This window comes from Felis catus, chromosome A3 (genome assembly GCF_018350175.1).
Source record: "Felis catus isolate Fca126 chromosome A3, F.catus_Fca126_mat1.0, whole genome shotgun sequence".
NCBI classification, from domain to species: domain Eukaryota; kingdom Metazoa; phylum Chordata; class Mammalia; order Carnivora; family Felidae; genus Felis; species Felis catus.
In genome coordinates this window covers 45,238,141-45,253,267 of record NC_058370.1, presented here as the reverse complement: position 1 = coordinate 45,253,267, position 15,127 = coordinate 45,238,141, and the positions used below count along the sequence as shown (strand labels likewise).

The following is a 15,127-nucleotide window of genomic DNA, read 5'->3' as shown; positions in this document are numbered from 1 at the left end:
CTGGAGCCTTCTTTCGGCTACAGACATTTCTTTAGTCCTCTGTCTCTGAGCTCCAAAGAAAGACATGGATAACCTAGAAAGAATACTGGCTCAAATCAGAATCCTTTCCTAGTTGAGGTTTTAACAGTAAGAAGTTGGGCGGCAAATAGTTAGTTGGCATTGGGGTTGGGCTTCTGAGGAGGGGGTTTGGTCTAGGAAGGTGATCGCAGGGTTATAGCTGCATAATCACATCATTAAACTTCCATCTGATATTATTGAAAACAAAGTCATTATTATGATTCTTTAACAGTCTCAAGCCTGAAAACCACTCATAGTCTAATTCAATAAATAAGCTACTTAAGTATATAGAAAGTCACAAGGAAGAACAGATTTTCTGTCATATTAGCAAATTTGATTTTCATTAATGCAAGATGAATGTCTTCTATGAAACACTTTCATATCATATTAATGACATGATAGCAAACAGCATTCACGGGTTGCTAGGCAACACGAGGACCCTCTAATGATCTCCTCTGTACTTGAGAGGCCACAGAGGGAAGATGCCAGAGCTGTGAGGATATTTCCCATTTCTTGGCAACTGTTTCTGCTGGAAGACCACTGTAGGGCTGGGAGGGAAGGGAATTCATGGTGCCATTTACCACGGCAAATACACCTCTTCACTCTTCCCTCCTTTTCATTGCCTTACTATGTGGGAGAGCAAGACCTGAGAACTCGGCTCAAATATAAGAAGTCAAGAGTTCTCAATCCATATGCCTGCCTCCCAGCCGCTTAGGGAGGAAACAGGCTGCTGCAACACCCAAACAAGAAATGTAGTGAACACCTTGAGGGTTGTTTGCCAAGCCATAGTTTGCTGTGATCTGCTCCACTCTTTGCTGTCCCTACTTCCCTGAGGGGTAGGTCCCCAGCAGTCATGCTGTGAGTTCATGATTCCATGCAGCAGAGACAGTCATCTGATCCATGCATTGGATACTGATGTGCAACAACCACCCCCAAATTTGGTGGCATTGAGAAAAAGCCATTTTATTACGCTCATGATGGCTCTGTTCTGCTCTGTGACTGCAGGGGCTTCAGATGGGAAAATAAATGCCTCGGGGCCACTCGGATGGCTGGGGGCCAGAATCATCTGAAGGCTTCTTCACACACGTGTCTGGCACCTGGGCTGGGATGACGTGAAGGCTTGGCTCACCTGGAACTCTTGCTAGAGTGTTTACATGGTCTCTCCACAGGGCTTGGGCTTCCTCACAGCATGGCAGCCCGAGGATGGTTGAACTTTTTATTATGACAGGTCAGGATGTTCCAGCAAACAAGTCAGAAACTGTGTGGCCTTCTATAACACATTATTATGCAGAATTTTAAAATATGTTTAAAAAAATTAAAAGAATGATTTAAAAATAATTTTAAAATATGCTCAAGGGCATTATGCTAAAGAAAATAAGTCAGAGAGACAAATACTGTATGGTCTCTCTTGTATGTGGAATCTCAAAATGAGACAAGATAAAATATCAAGCTCACCAACATGGAGAACATATCGATGGTTGCCAGAGGCAGAGGGCAAGGGCTGGGGAATTCAGTGACCTGTTTTTGTTTGTTTGTTTGTTTGTTTGTTTTTTAGTTTAAATTGTTTCTTTTTTAAGTGTTTAAAGGTTTGTTATTTTTAGAGAGAGAGAGAGAGAGTGTGAGCGTAAGTGAGAGAGGGGCAGAGAGGAGAGGGAGAGAGAATCCCAAGCAGGACTGGTGTGGGGCTCTATCTCATGAACCATGAGATCATGACCTAAACTGAAGTCAAGAGTCGGACTCTTAACCAACTGAGACACCCAGGCACCCCTAAATACATTGGTTTTAAAAAAGAAAAAGAAAATATTTAAATTATAAGAATAGCACACTAAAATTTTTTTAAAAATTGAAAAATTAAAAAAGAAGGATAGCATACTGAACTCCCATTACCCATCACCAACTTTGGATAGTTACTAACCAACCCATGGCCAATCTTGTGTCACCTCTACCTCCATATACTCTTCTTTCTCCTGGGTTATTTTAAAGCAAATCCCAGGTGTTTCAATTTGTATCTCTAAAAGATAAGGATTCTGTTTTAAAAATACATATATAACTGCAATGCTGTCTTTACATGTAAAAATTAATAATTTATTAACATCATCAAATATCCAGTATTCAAATTTTCAATAAAGTCAGATATGGCATGATTCCTTTTTTTTACAGCTTATTTGAAATCAGGATCAAAATAAGATGATATGTTTTTAGAATCTGTTTTAATCCACAGGCTCCCCTCCAACTTGGAATTTCATTTCTTGAAATCTATTTGTTGGACTCAGACTGTTTCTCACACTCTGAATTTTTTGGACTGCAGCCCCTTGATACTGTTTAACATGTTCCTCTATCTCCTCTATTTCCTACAGATTGGTGGTGTATCTAAGGTCCTGGTCAGACTCAGGTTCGAATTTTTTTTTTTTTCAAGGCAGTGCTTTCCAAACAACGAAGCACATAGTATCAGTATCTGGTTGTCTCTTTCTCCATGTAAACACCTCTGCTCTTTAACCCACTAGGAGTTGCAAAACAGTGATGCTTTAATGACCCCATCCCTCCTTCATTTACGAGCAGTGACAGTTTTATCTTTGTGGCATTTCCTTGATGGGTGGCCATAGAATTATTGTTCGAAATTAGTTCCTTTCAGGAGTTTGAAGACCTCGCCCTGTGGTCTCTTAGGTTCTAGATTGCTATTGAAAAACCTGATGCCATTTTCATTCTATTCCTTTCTAAGTGACACGTTTTACTCACTAGATTTGAGGAGCTTCTCATTACCCCTCGTATTCTTGAATTTCATGAAAGAACACCTTTCAGCTATTGGTCATTTATTGGGAGATTTTTTGACCTGAAGACTGAGGTCTTTCAGTTCTTGGAATTTTGTCTTCTATTGTGTGCCTTTAAAAGACCCCTACACTCTATTTTCTCTGCTCTCTTTCTAGAATTCTCGCTAGTCAGATAGGGGCCTTGTTCTCTTTTTTCATGACATTTCCTTGACTATCTGTCAATCCCTCCAACTCTTGGCTGCTGCCATCCTAGACTGGGGCTCTCACCCAATTTCTTCTCCTTTTAGCCCCACACCTCATACTTTCCCTCTGTTGGATCTGGGGTTCCCACATATGGAATCTGTCCAGGTTGCATTTTCTAGAGAAAAACCTCCCTTATGGTCAAGAGAGAGGGAGGGGCAGGAGGGTGGGTGGAGGCCTATTATTTACTTTAAATCTCTGTTTGCAATCTCTATCAAAATAACACCAACATTCTTCACAGAGCTAGAACAAACAATCCTAAAATTTGTATGGAACCAGAAAAGACCCCAAATAGCCAAAGCAATCTGGAAAAAGAAAACCAAAGCAAGAGGCATCACAATTCCAGACTCCATGCTGTATTACAAAGCTATAATCATCAAGACAGTATAGTACTGGCACAAGAACAGACACTCAGATCAATGGAACAGAACAGAGAACCCAGAAATGGACCCACAAATGTATGGCCAACTAATATTTGACAAAGCAGGGAAGAATATCCAATGGAATAAAGACAGTCTCTTCAGCAAGTGGTGCTGGGAAATCTGGACAGCAACATGCAGAAGAATGAACCTGGACCACTTTCTTAAACCATACACAAAAATAAACTCAAAATGGATGAAAGACCTCAATGTAAGACAGAAAGCCATCAAGATCCTGGAGGAGAAAGCAAGCAAAAACCTCTTTGATCTTGGCCGCAGCAATTTCTTTTTTTTTTTTTTTTTTTAATTTTTTTTTCAACGTTTATTTATTTTTTTGGGGGGCAGAGAGAGACAGAGCATGAACAGGGGAGGGGCAGAGAGAGAGGGAGACACAGAATCGGAAACAGGCTCCAGGCTCTGAGCCATCAGCCCAGAGCCTGACGCGGGGCTCGAACTCACGGACCGCGAGATCGTGACCTGGCTGAAGTCGGACGCTTAACCGACTGCGCCACCCAGGCGCCCCAGCAATTTCTTATTCAACATGTCTCCAGAGGCAAGAGAAACAAAAGCAAAAATGAACTATTGGGGCCTCATCAAAATAACAAGCTTCTGCACAGTGAAGGAAACAATCAGCAAAACTAAAAGGCAACAGATGGAATGGGAGAAGATATTTGCAAATGACATATCAGATAAAGGGTTAGTATCCAAAATCTTTAAAGAACTTCTCAAACTCAACACCCAAAAAACAAATAATCCAGTGAAGAAATGGGCAAAAGACATGAATAGACACTTCCCCAAAGAAGACATCCAAATGGCCAACTGACACATGAAAAAATGCTCAACATCACTCATCATCAGGGAAATACAAATCAAAACCACAATGAGATACCACCTCACACCTGTCAGAATGGCTAACGTTAACAACTCAGGCAACAACAGGTGTTGGTGAGGATGCAGAGAAAAGAGGATCTCTTTTGCACTGCTAGTGGGAAGGCAAACTGATGCAGCCACTCTGGAAAACAGTATGGAGGTTCCTCAAAAAATTAAAAATAGAACTACCCTACAACCTAGCAATTGCACTACTAGGCATTTATCCACGGGATACAGGTGTGCTGTTTTGAGGAGACACATGCACCCCAATGTTTATAGCAGCGCTATTGACTAGCCAAAGTATGGAAAGAGCCCAAATGTCCATCGATGGATGAATGGATAAAGAAGATGTGAGATATATATATATATATATATATATATATATATATATATATATACACACACACACCCATCTATACACACACACACACACACACACACACACACAGACACACAATGGAGTATTACTCGGCAATCAAAAAGAATGAAATCTTGCCATTTGCAACTATGTGGATGGAACTAGGGGGTATTAGGTTAAGCCTTGAAATTAGTCAGTCTAAGAAAGACAAATATTATATGATTTCACTCATATGAGGAATTTCAGATACAAAACAGATGAATACAAGGGAAGGGAAGCAAAAATAATATAAAAACAGGGAGGGCGACAATACAGAAGAGATTTTTCTTTTTAGTTTTTTTTTCTTACATTTATTTATTTTTGAGAGACAGAAAGAGACAGCGTGGGCAGGGGAGGGGCAGAGAGAGAGGCAGACACAGAATCAGAAGCAGGCTCCAGGCTCTGAGCTGTCAGCACAGATGCGGGGCTTGAACCCACAAACTGTGAGATTATGACCTGAGCCGAAGTTGGATGCCCAACTGATTGAGTCACCCAGGCGCCCCAAAAGATTCTTAAATATAGAGAACAAACAGAGGGTTACTGGAGGGGTTGAGGGAGGGGGGATGGGCTAAATGGGTAAGGGGCACTAAGGAATCTACTCCTGAAATCATTGTTGCACTACATGCTAACTTGGATGTAACTAAACAAACAAGCAAATAAATAAATAAATAAATAATCTGCCTGGTTTTCAGTTCTGTGTCTCATACCAGCCTTCTGTCATCATTTGTGTCTCCCAGGGTTCCCTCTATAGGCACTTAAGTTGCAGCTCTTTCTGCTCTGCTCCAGTAAGCTTCACAAAATAAGTTGTCATCTCTCATCCACTGGCATCTCCTCTCCAGTTTTATTTCTCCTTATGGGTAGATTTGTACATTTCTTTTCTTGTTTTGTTCTCATTTTATGGGGGCTTCAGGAGGGAGAACAGGTAAACTTGTATGTTCAGTCTGCCATATTCAACCAGAAGCCCCTAAATTATTTTTCAATATATTCATAAATGGCCAGCCTTCTCACCAACCTTTGATCCAAACTGAACCTAATGGAATCCTAATTCTGAGATAAATTTATTGGAAACTGCCTCTAGATTAGCCTGACTTATTTGTTCCCATGGATTTGGGGGTGCTTGGCATAATAATAAAAAAGAAGCTGCATTCATGAGTTTCATCATTTTTTGTTCCCTGGACAGTGTGTTCCCTGTCCTCCCAAGGAAACAGAGCTTCGGGTAAGGATTAAGTGTTAATGTTTTATTTGGGAGGTATAACCCAAAAGCAGTCAGAGTAAGAGAAGGGGAATGGAAGTCCTAAAAGATGGGGAGCAATGCAGAATTATGCACTATGTGCACCTACTCCATCCTGCAGGAGGTCTCTGGATGGGGTATATGGAGATACTGGGTCCTGGGACAGTCTATCAGAGGCAGGAGAAGGGGATTTATCTTTTCTGGCTCCCTCCTCTCCATAGAGAATTAGGTCCCCGCACTTCTGCCTCACATCACACAACCTCTTTGACAGTCGCTTGGGAAGCCAGATCCTATGGTCTGTGGCCCAGGGATTTATCCAAGTTTACAAATGGATGGAGGAGCTGGAACCCAGGTTCGGGGGGCGGTGGGGGGGATGGTGAGGCTGGGAGAGGCTAAGGTCGTGTGCCTCAGGGCTGGGGCATGCCATGCTGACCGTCTGAATGGATGGGCTCATTTTAGGAGCCAGAACATTCTGAGTTCTTCTTCAGGAATGTTTCAAAGTGGCACTAGGAAAAAGAGGCCCCTACTCTCTAAATACAAAACTACGAGGTGCATGTGCCTAGGGCTTCCCGTGACTTTTGACCTAGGGGGATGCCAGTCTGAGAGAAGGAAACCAACATACAGGGACAAGAAGCCGAATTCTGACGGGGTTTCAAATTCTGGCTCTGGGAGTCCCTGGCTCTGGTGCCAACAGCCCTGCCCCGGGTATAATTCTGTGGGACGTCCTGGTCTCTTCTGGGATTTCTCTGCGTCTGAGCTGGGCTTCTGTCACATGCAGACAGAGGTTTCTGACTGATGATTATGACCAGGAAGAATATCAACAAAGCCTTTTAAAAAACCTTTTATCCACTAACAACTTGAAATAAACAGTTTTTTTAAACCCTGAAATTAAAAATGGTTTTCCACTGCAGCTATCTTTCTACTTAGAGTGCTATGGGCTGACCTGTTGCAATAAAGACCTAGGTTAGCTCTTTGGCCCTGTACGTAATTGGAGAAATCAGGGTGGGGTTATATCAGCTTATATATTAAACCCTTGCCAGGACCCCAGCAGCCTTGGATCCTGCATCTGGAAAGATCCACTTGCAGATCTGTCCAGAGGGCAATAATTGACCGAATGAACAGCCTTCTAGGGTGCACCATAGAGGGTTGAATTCAGGGGCCTGGCAAGCCCAGCAGATCCCTGGTGGAGAGTCTGTGTTAATATCCTGAATGAATCCTAGCTTTGTTCAATTATCACGTGCAGGAAGCCTACAGCTTGCAGGCGCCGCTTGTCAGCTGGGGCTGCTAGTGGCTGGGAACTAATCATTAAGCCTGCCACAGAGCAGAGAAGCCACCTCCCAGCAGCCTCGCGGCCTCCAGCGTGGTGTATATTTTCCTATTTCACTTGGATTTGCTCCTAATGATTGAACTATAGATTATTAATGCTGCGAGCCTCCGGGATCCCAGCGTGACTGTGCTGGGTTCTATTCTGCCCTCGGAGCCTGTAGCACGTAGCCTGGCCTGGCAGACAGTGCTTCGGCAGCTGTCGGAGCCGCTGGGGCCAAGACAGTGCCGTGGGATCCAAACAGCGGCTCCTATTAGCAGCTGCGGGGGCATCGTTGGTGGCATTTGGTGCTCTCTTCTCCCCAAATTACCAGATAGAGGGAATAATAAGTCACAAAACACAGCTCAGAGTTTGCTGGGTGGGTGACAAAGAGTGTCTGTAGAGCAAAGGAAAGGTGTCTGGGGCCATGCTGGGGCTCTGCCATCTGTCGCTCGGCAGAGCTGTCCTGAGTGATTGCCGGGCAGCGTGCACACAGCCAGGTTTGGGGGTGCACAGGGCATGTGGCAGCACGACCCCAGGACTCCTGCAGAAGCATAGCCCTGTGACCTTTTTGTGGAGTATGTCCTCCAGGGCAGGCTCTGAGCCACATCTTTCCTGTTCATCAGCTCGTGAGGCCTTCACCAAGAAGCAATTAGGAGCCCCCTTTCACAGGTAAGGGAAACAGAGGAATGGAGTGGCCTGGCAGGTGAGGCAGCACTGGCTGGCAAGGTCCAAAGGACCTCCCCTGGGTATGTCTTCTGAGGAGTGCACTCTCCCTTCGCATGTTAGCACCTCTGGTGAGAACCAGGAGAGTCCCTTTATGCCCCAGTAAGGAACCTGAGACCGGTGTGATGTCAGGAGCAGGGGCTGAACCAAGGATTGGTTGACATGGAGGTCATTCCCAAGGTGGCTGAAAGGGAGTGCCCAGTAGCCCTTGGAAACAGCAAAATCCTCTGCCTGAGTGCATGGCAGCCCAGTGAACTGTGAGGAGACAAGGCAGCACCAAACTTCAAGTGTAAATCTTAGTTTGCACCAGGCTGTCATAACAAAATACCACAGACTGGTATTAAACAACAAAAATGTATTTCTCACAGTTCTGGAGGCTGGAAGTTCAAGATCAGGGTGCCATGGTTTCCAGGTTTCGACGGTTGTTGGTTTCTGGAAAGACTTCTCCTGGTTTGCAGATGGCTGGCTGTCTTTTCATTGTGTCCTCACATGAAGGAGAGAGAGAGAGAGAGATCTCTCTTTTCCTCATCTTATAAGACTACAGTCCTACTAAATAAGGGCCGCACCCTTATGACCTCATTTAACCTTCATTACCTCTTGAAGACCACATCTCCAGATAGTCACACTGGGGATTAGGGTTTCAACATATGAATTCTGGGGGGATATCATTCAGTCTATAGCACTGGGGTTATAGTGGGGTTATCAACTGGGAGAGACCAACAGAAAAGTTTAAACAGGGTAAGATTAGAGAACGATTCAGAGATGGTGGCTGGGGGGTGGGATATGGTGGTCTTTATAATACAAGGGGAGTGTTAAGCCATATATTAGGTTGGAGATGTTATGTAATAAATCTGTTCTAAAATGTGAAAAAAAATATTCAGTACTTTAAAGGTGTTGTCCCACTGACTTCTCACTTGCATTGTTTCTGATGAGGAATCTGTTGTCATTCTTGTATTTAGTTCTGTTTTCTCTTTTTGCTTTTCAGACTTTCATCATTGGTTTTGAGCAAATGTGACTGTGACACAACTTGGTGTAATGTTTTTCATGCTTGAGATTCACTGAGCTTCTTTGATAGTTTATATCAAATTTGAAAAAAAAAGTCATTAAATCTTCAGGCCATTTGAAGTTGTCCTATAGCTCACTGACACTCTGTTCATAGTTTTAAATTCTCATTTTTCTCTTTGCATACCATTTTGGGTAGTTTCAACCATTATGTATTCAAGCTCACTACTCTTTTCTTCAGCAAGGTCTAATCTTCATTAATCCCATCCAATGTAGTTTTTCATCTCAGACATGGTTTTCATTTCTAGCAGGTATCTGGGTCTTACAGATACCTTCTATGTCTCTACTTAACTTTTTGAACATGTGCAACAGAACTATAGTAACTTTTAATATGCTTGTCTGTTAACTTTGACATTTGTGTCAGTTCTGGGTTGGTTTCAATTGATTGGTTTTCCTCTTCATGATAGGCTGCATTTTCCCACTTCTTTGGATGCCTGTTGGTTTTTCTCACTACTGAGCGGAGACCACAGTGTGTACTCCACCCACTGCCCCATGAATCTGGAGCTTTTCCAAGCTGGCTTGTGGGAACAGGCCTGTGTATGCACCAGGTACTGTGACCTTTAATCCTTTTGAGTGGTTCTTTCTGAACTTTGGGTAGTTTCCTCATTTGCAAGCACTGCTGAGTACTCGACTGGATTCTTAAGGGGGGCCTCCCACAGGTCTCCATGGTGGTCTCTCTGCAGCTCTCTCCTCCCCAGGATCCTGTACTGAGAATTCCAACAACCTTGCCCCCCCTCCCTCTCCAGACTCACAGCTCCATTCCTTAATGCAGGGGTTCACTGGGTTCCACCCCTTTGCCTAGGCCCCCAAACTCTCTCAAGGCAGCAAATGTATTAAATGCAGGGTGCACCTTATGGGCTTCCAGTCTCTCAGAGTTCATTGTCTTTCATTGCCTTATATTCAGTATCTTTTATTTATTTTATTTTTTTTTACATTTTGTGCAGTTTTTAGTTGTTTCAAGTGAAAGGGTAAATCTACTTTCCAAATAATTTTTTCTCTATTTTATTTTATTTTTTACATGTTTTATTTGAGTATAAGTATACTCAAATAAAGTATAAAGTATATACTTTATATAGTATACTCTATAAAGCATATACTTTATAAACTATAAAGACTTTTAAAAAAATGGAATGCCACAACATCTGCTCCTACAATTTTGGATAAGGGTTCATTGATCTGTGTATAATTAGGGCGAAGTTCATCCTTATTGACACTGGTATAAACCCAAATTTGAAAAATTTTATTTATTTAGTTTTTAATGTTTATTTACTTTTGAGAGAGACAGGGGAGGGGCAGAGAGAGAGAGGGAGGCTCCAGGCTCCACAATGTCAGCACAGAGCCCGATGCAGGGCTTGAACCCAAAACCGTGATATCATGACCTGAGCTGAAGTCAGACGCTTCACCGACTGAACCACGCAGGTACCTCTGGGGCATAAACCCACATTTTAAGTGGTCTTCTTGATCACTCTGCAATCTGGGGGACAGACTTCTGGTAAGTTTGATTAGCTCGTTATTGGAGATATTGTAGACTAGCTCAGCCAGCTGTATCTCAGACCCTTCGTAGCATGACTTACCTAAACTATCATAGGCAGGAAAGTGAAAGACTATGTTCCACAAACAGTGGAAACTTGGGTTCTACATGGGACTGGGTCTAGAGTCTGGGTTCTATGTGAGTCAAGCTTCCTCCAAAGAGACACCTTCATGTAAGACTTGAAGGTGGATGTGAACACCATGAAGTGGAGACCCTGCTTCCACTATTCCCCTTGGTTTTCCTGCCAAGCCTGGTTATGGTGTTGTTTCACATTAGCTGTAGCAGAATCATATAGGCAGTAAAAAGGCAGGACTTAGGGTACCCATTTTGCTGATGTAGACTGTGGCAGAGGGTATGGCCATGGAGCTGGTCCTCACTGTGGCAGAAGTCGGCCAGGTATGCAAAGCCATTTTCTAAAACTTTCCTGGAAGTCAGATTAAAGCCTTCTCCAGCCCATTTAAGAAATTTTTATAAACTACCCACAACTAGCAGTACCTTGCTTCCTGTCTGAACCAGCCAGACAGGATTCTGTTGTCTGCAACTGAACTCTGATAGGTTAATCATTGTATATATTCATAATGAGGCTGGCAAGGAGCCTGTCTGAGGTGTAGGAGACATTGGCTCTGCCATTTCCAGGTTCACTCATGCATGCTTTACCAGGATTTTCAACTTGTGGTTTCTTTGGACGAGTTCTTTTAAATGATCTTGTCCATTTTGTGGAGGTTGGTTTAGTTAAAACCGTATAGTATCTGTAAATCCACAGAACCAGATGCACAAAAGCTATAGTCCATTCCCAAGTTTGCTAAGAAGGTTGATCCCTCTATGTCATGACATCTCCCTGCAGCTCTGGCTGTGTTGAGTCCATGTAAGGCACACATCTGTCTTTGACCTAGCCCAAGAGGATGCCGCTCGGTATCTGTGCTTCGAATACTAATAAAGTTTGATTCCTCTCTATTAAAAAAAAAATAAGGGGCACCTGGGTGGCTCAGTTGGTTAGGCGTCGACTTAGGCTCAGGTCATGATCTCACAGTTCGTAGGTTTGAGCCCCGCGTTGGGCTCTGTGCTGACAGCTCAGATCCTGGAGCCTGCTTCGGATTCTGTGCCTCCCTTTCTATCTGCCCCTCCCCTGCTCAAAATCTCTCTCTCTCTCTTTCTCTCAAAAATAATCATAAAAATAAATGAAAAAATATTTCTAATATTTTCTTCCTACACACATGAATTATTATCTCGGGCATCTTCTGCAGTATTTTGTTAGAGAAGAAAAATTATCTTCATGTTCCATGCAAGTGCTTTCTCTAAAGGATGTCTCTGCACAATGCAAAACGTATTCCTCTTGTCCCTGTATAAAGGGATTCTAGAGTCAAGGGACTGTAGTTCCAGTGTTATTGACACTAGTATTTTGGTTGTGACCCATGGCAAGCCCTGCCACTATGGGTTTCTCATTTCTGAGGTGAGTGCGCTGGTCTGTAGTGAAGGTCTTTCTGAGCACCTAGGTTCCAAGAGTGGCAAGTTGTGCTGTCTATGAAGTTGTGTATGTCTTAATTCTAGGAGCTAGTGGCAGTGATCCTTCAGCTCTTCTCATCTCAAATAGCTTCCTCATCTGAAACATGCTCTAGGCAGTGGGATTAGGATGGGTTTTGTATTCTATTTAGCTTGTAAAATATTTTTCTAAATTTTCTTTTTTTAATTTTTAATTTTTATTTTAAGTTTATTTATTTTGAGAGAGTGTGTGAGCAGGGGAGGGGCAGAGAGAGCAGGAAAAACAGAATCCCAAACAGGCTCTGCACTGTCAGTGCAGCGTCCAACACAGGACTCAAACTCACGAACTGTGGGACCATGACCTGAACAGAAGTCAAGAGTTGGATGTTTAACAAATGAGCCACCCAGGCACCCCTCTAAATTTTCTATGATAAGCATGTGTTGGTTTTGTAATGGAAAATACTAAAAAGTAAACAAATATGTACAAAATAATCCTTAAAAAGAAACATAAAAAGATCCAGGCTTAGAAGGAAAGGAATGAGAATGTTTCATGCATGATGGCTCCGTGCTGGCCAGTTGGCTTCAAAGCATCTTTTTGCAATTGTTAGTTTGCCATAAAAAATTCAGGAAGACAGGCCAGTTTCTTCTCATGGTTCAGTAGAGTGAAAACATGATTTCTGAAATGTATTTATTTTAACAATTCCTGTAACAATAGAAGAACTCAGTTGCTTCCTGGAGCTTAGTAAAGAGGCATTTAACTAAAGCAATTTAGTAGCCTTGTAGATAACCACTGGCTCACCTGCTATTATTTTATACTCATAAATAATAACCTTGGACCAACATGCTGCCAGATAAGGAGAAGGAAATCTATGAAGAACTTTAACTCCTGCAGCAAAATTTTGAAAAGTAAAGTGACATTACAAAGATGCTCAGAGGGACAGAAGTCAGTTCTGAACATACCAATCAGATCCCCTGAACCCCAAACCAAGACCTGAAATCTGATAACATGATAGGATGTTCGTAATTGAGACTGTCATGCATACCTAGTAAGGAAGTGGCAGGCTGGCTGGGGCTTGGCCAGCTGGGCTGTCCACAATAATAAATGGGTAGGAAGGACATATGTGGTGCCCCTTGCTTTGCCCAAACTGTGACCAAATACCCCAAAGAGTTTGCCTGCTTTATCCCTTCTCCTATGCTGCCATCTCTCTCCATCTGTTCACCTTTGGCATGTGATCTGGGGAGAATTTTCTGCCCAGTTGAACACAGGGCAGAAGCTGGTATAGACAGAAATCACTTCCTCCTTCTACTTATTGGGCCTTCACTGAGCACCCATTGTTAGTACCATATCTGTACGTCAGGGGCTCACAACCACATGGGACTGGTGATTACCATTTTAGGAAAGGATTTCCACAGATAGGCCCAACACTGCCAATTACAAATTCCATGAATGTGACTGGTCTATAGTATCACTGTCCAACAACTTTTTGCAAAGATGGAAATCATGTATTCTGTGCTGTGCAGTGTGGTAGCCACTAGCCACATGTAAAATACAGCAGGTATGACTGCAGTACTAAACTTTTAATTGTACTTAATCCTTTTACCCATAAAATTTAAATAGTCACAGCTGACAATTGTCTATCCTTTTGGAAGGTGCGCATCTAAGGTGTCTGAGACTCTTGACAATGTGTGGAACAATTTTCCAAAGCAATTTTTGAAACTACATCATATTAGATTCTCCACCTTCTTTGTAATTCAATAATCCATAGCTTCAATTTTAAATGATATTCCAAACCTATTTGGTTGCTTTTGGTACAAGTGGTTTGAAATGAAATGTCTTTAAGTGTTGCTAATATAGAAACATCAGATCCATTCCTTTACTATGAAGTACACTGGGAGGTACGCTATTGAGTCCAGTCTTCATACATTACTGATTGAATTACTGATTGAAAGCACCTGATTTCACACTTATTTAATTCTGGATAATGACCTCTCCCTGAGACATTTTGTCCCCCTGAGACAAAGAATATGAAATCTCATAGGTGCCTCCAAATAAATAATTTTAAAAATAAAATATAGCAATTTAAAAATAAAATATAGCAAGTGTATACACTTGCTGAAAGTATCTTCCTTTCCATAAAGGCTAATATGGACTTGTAGCAAACACGAACCCTTGAACTAAATTACAATACAACACTTTGCACTTTTATTGTACTTTACATTTTAAAATACATTCACATCACCATCTACTTTTACCTTGTGATGTGGGAAAATTTATCATAAATAATATCTCTACTTCATAGATAAGGAAATTGATGCTCAGTGAGGTAAGATGGCTTGCCCAAGTTCACAAAGCTAATAAGCATCAGTGCAAGAATTGAACCTTCTGGCCTAGCCTAGTGTCCTTTGCACTCTAAAGAAAGAGGAGTAACAATTCACTTGTAAGCACTGTCAGAATTTTGAACTAAATTCTCTTAGAATATATACCAAGACCACACAGGTACAGCAAGGCAAAGATGGTGGCCAGCGGAGTGGCTATGGAGTAGGGGCTACAGATAACTTGTAGATGGCTGTGGTGACCTTTCCACAAGACATTTCCTTGTTTTTATAAAGCTTGGTGAAAAGTTTGAATTTTTTTATTTTTTATTTTTCATTTTTTTTAATGTTTATTCAGTTTTGAGAGACAGAGACAGAGTGTGAGCAGGGGAGGGGCAGAGAGAGAGGGAGACACAGAATCTGAAGCAGGCTCCAGGCTCTGAGCTGTCATCACAGAGCCCGATATGGGGCTCGCATTCACGAACCATGAGATCATGACCTGAGCAGAAGTTGGCTGCTTAACTGACTAAGCCACCCTGGTGCCCCAAAAGTTTGAATTTTTAAATAATATTGTATATTTAAATAATAATGTGGTCTAACAGACATGTATGTGAGTTATGTCTTACACTTTGCGAGATGTATTCATGTACAGTTCACATGCGGCACAGTCTTTTGCCATGCAGAGTCATCCCTGCACTGAAATTTGTCTCCCCAGGTATTAATATGTCATT

General features: G+C 42.2%; 1 protein-coding gene across 6 annotated transcripts in view; it reads right to left on the bottom strand.

Annotated features, from left to right (window-relative positions):
- CFAP61 (cilia and flagella associated protein 61) overlaps positions 1 to 15,127 on the bottom strand; it is a 285,236-nt gene that overhangs the window by 31,337 nt on the left and 238,772 nt on the right. The window contains exon 26 of one of the 6 annotated variants that reach the window (XM_045053925.1): positions 8,378 to 8,495. The exons of the other annotated variants lie outside the window; for them this stretch is intronic. Within the exon in view, the coding sequence (XP_044909860.1) occupies positions 8,486 to 8,495 (10 nt within the window). The 3' untranslated portion in view covers positions 8,378 to 8,485. Of the gene's footprint in view, positions 1 to 8,377; positions 8,496 to 15,127 lie in introns of those variants that run through there. 6 annotated transcript variants of the gene reach the window in all.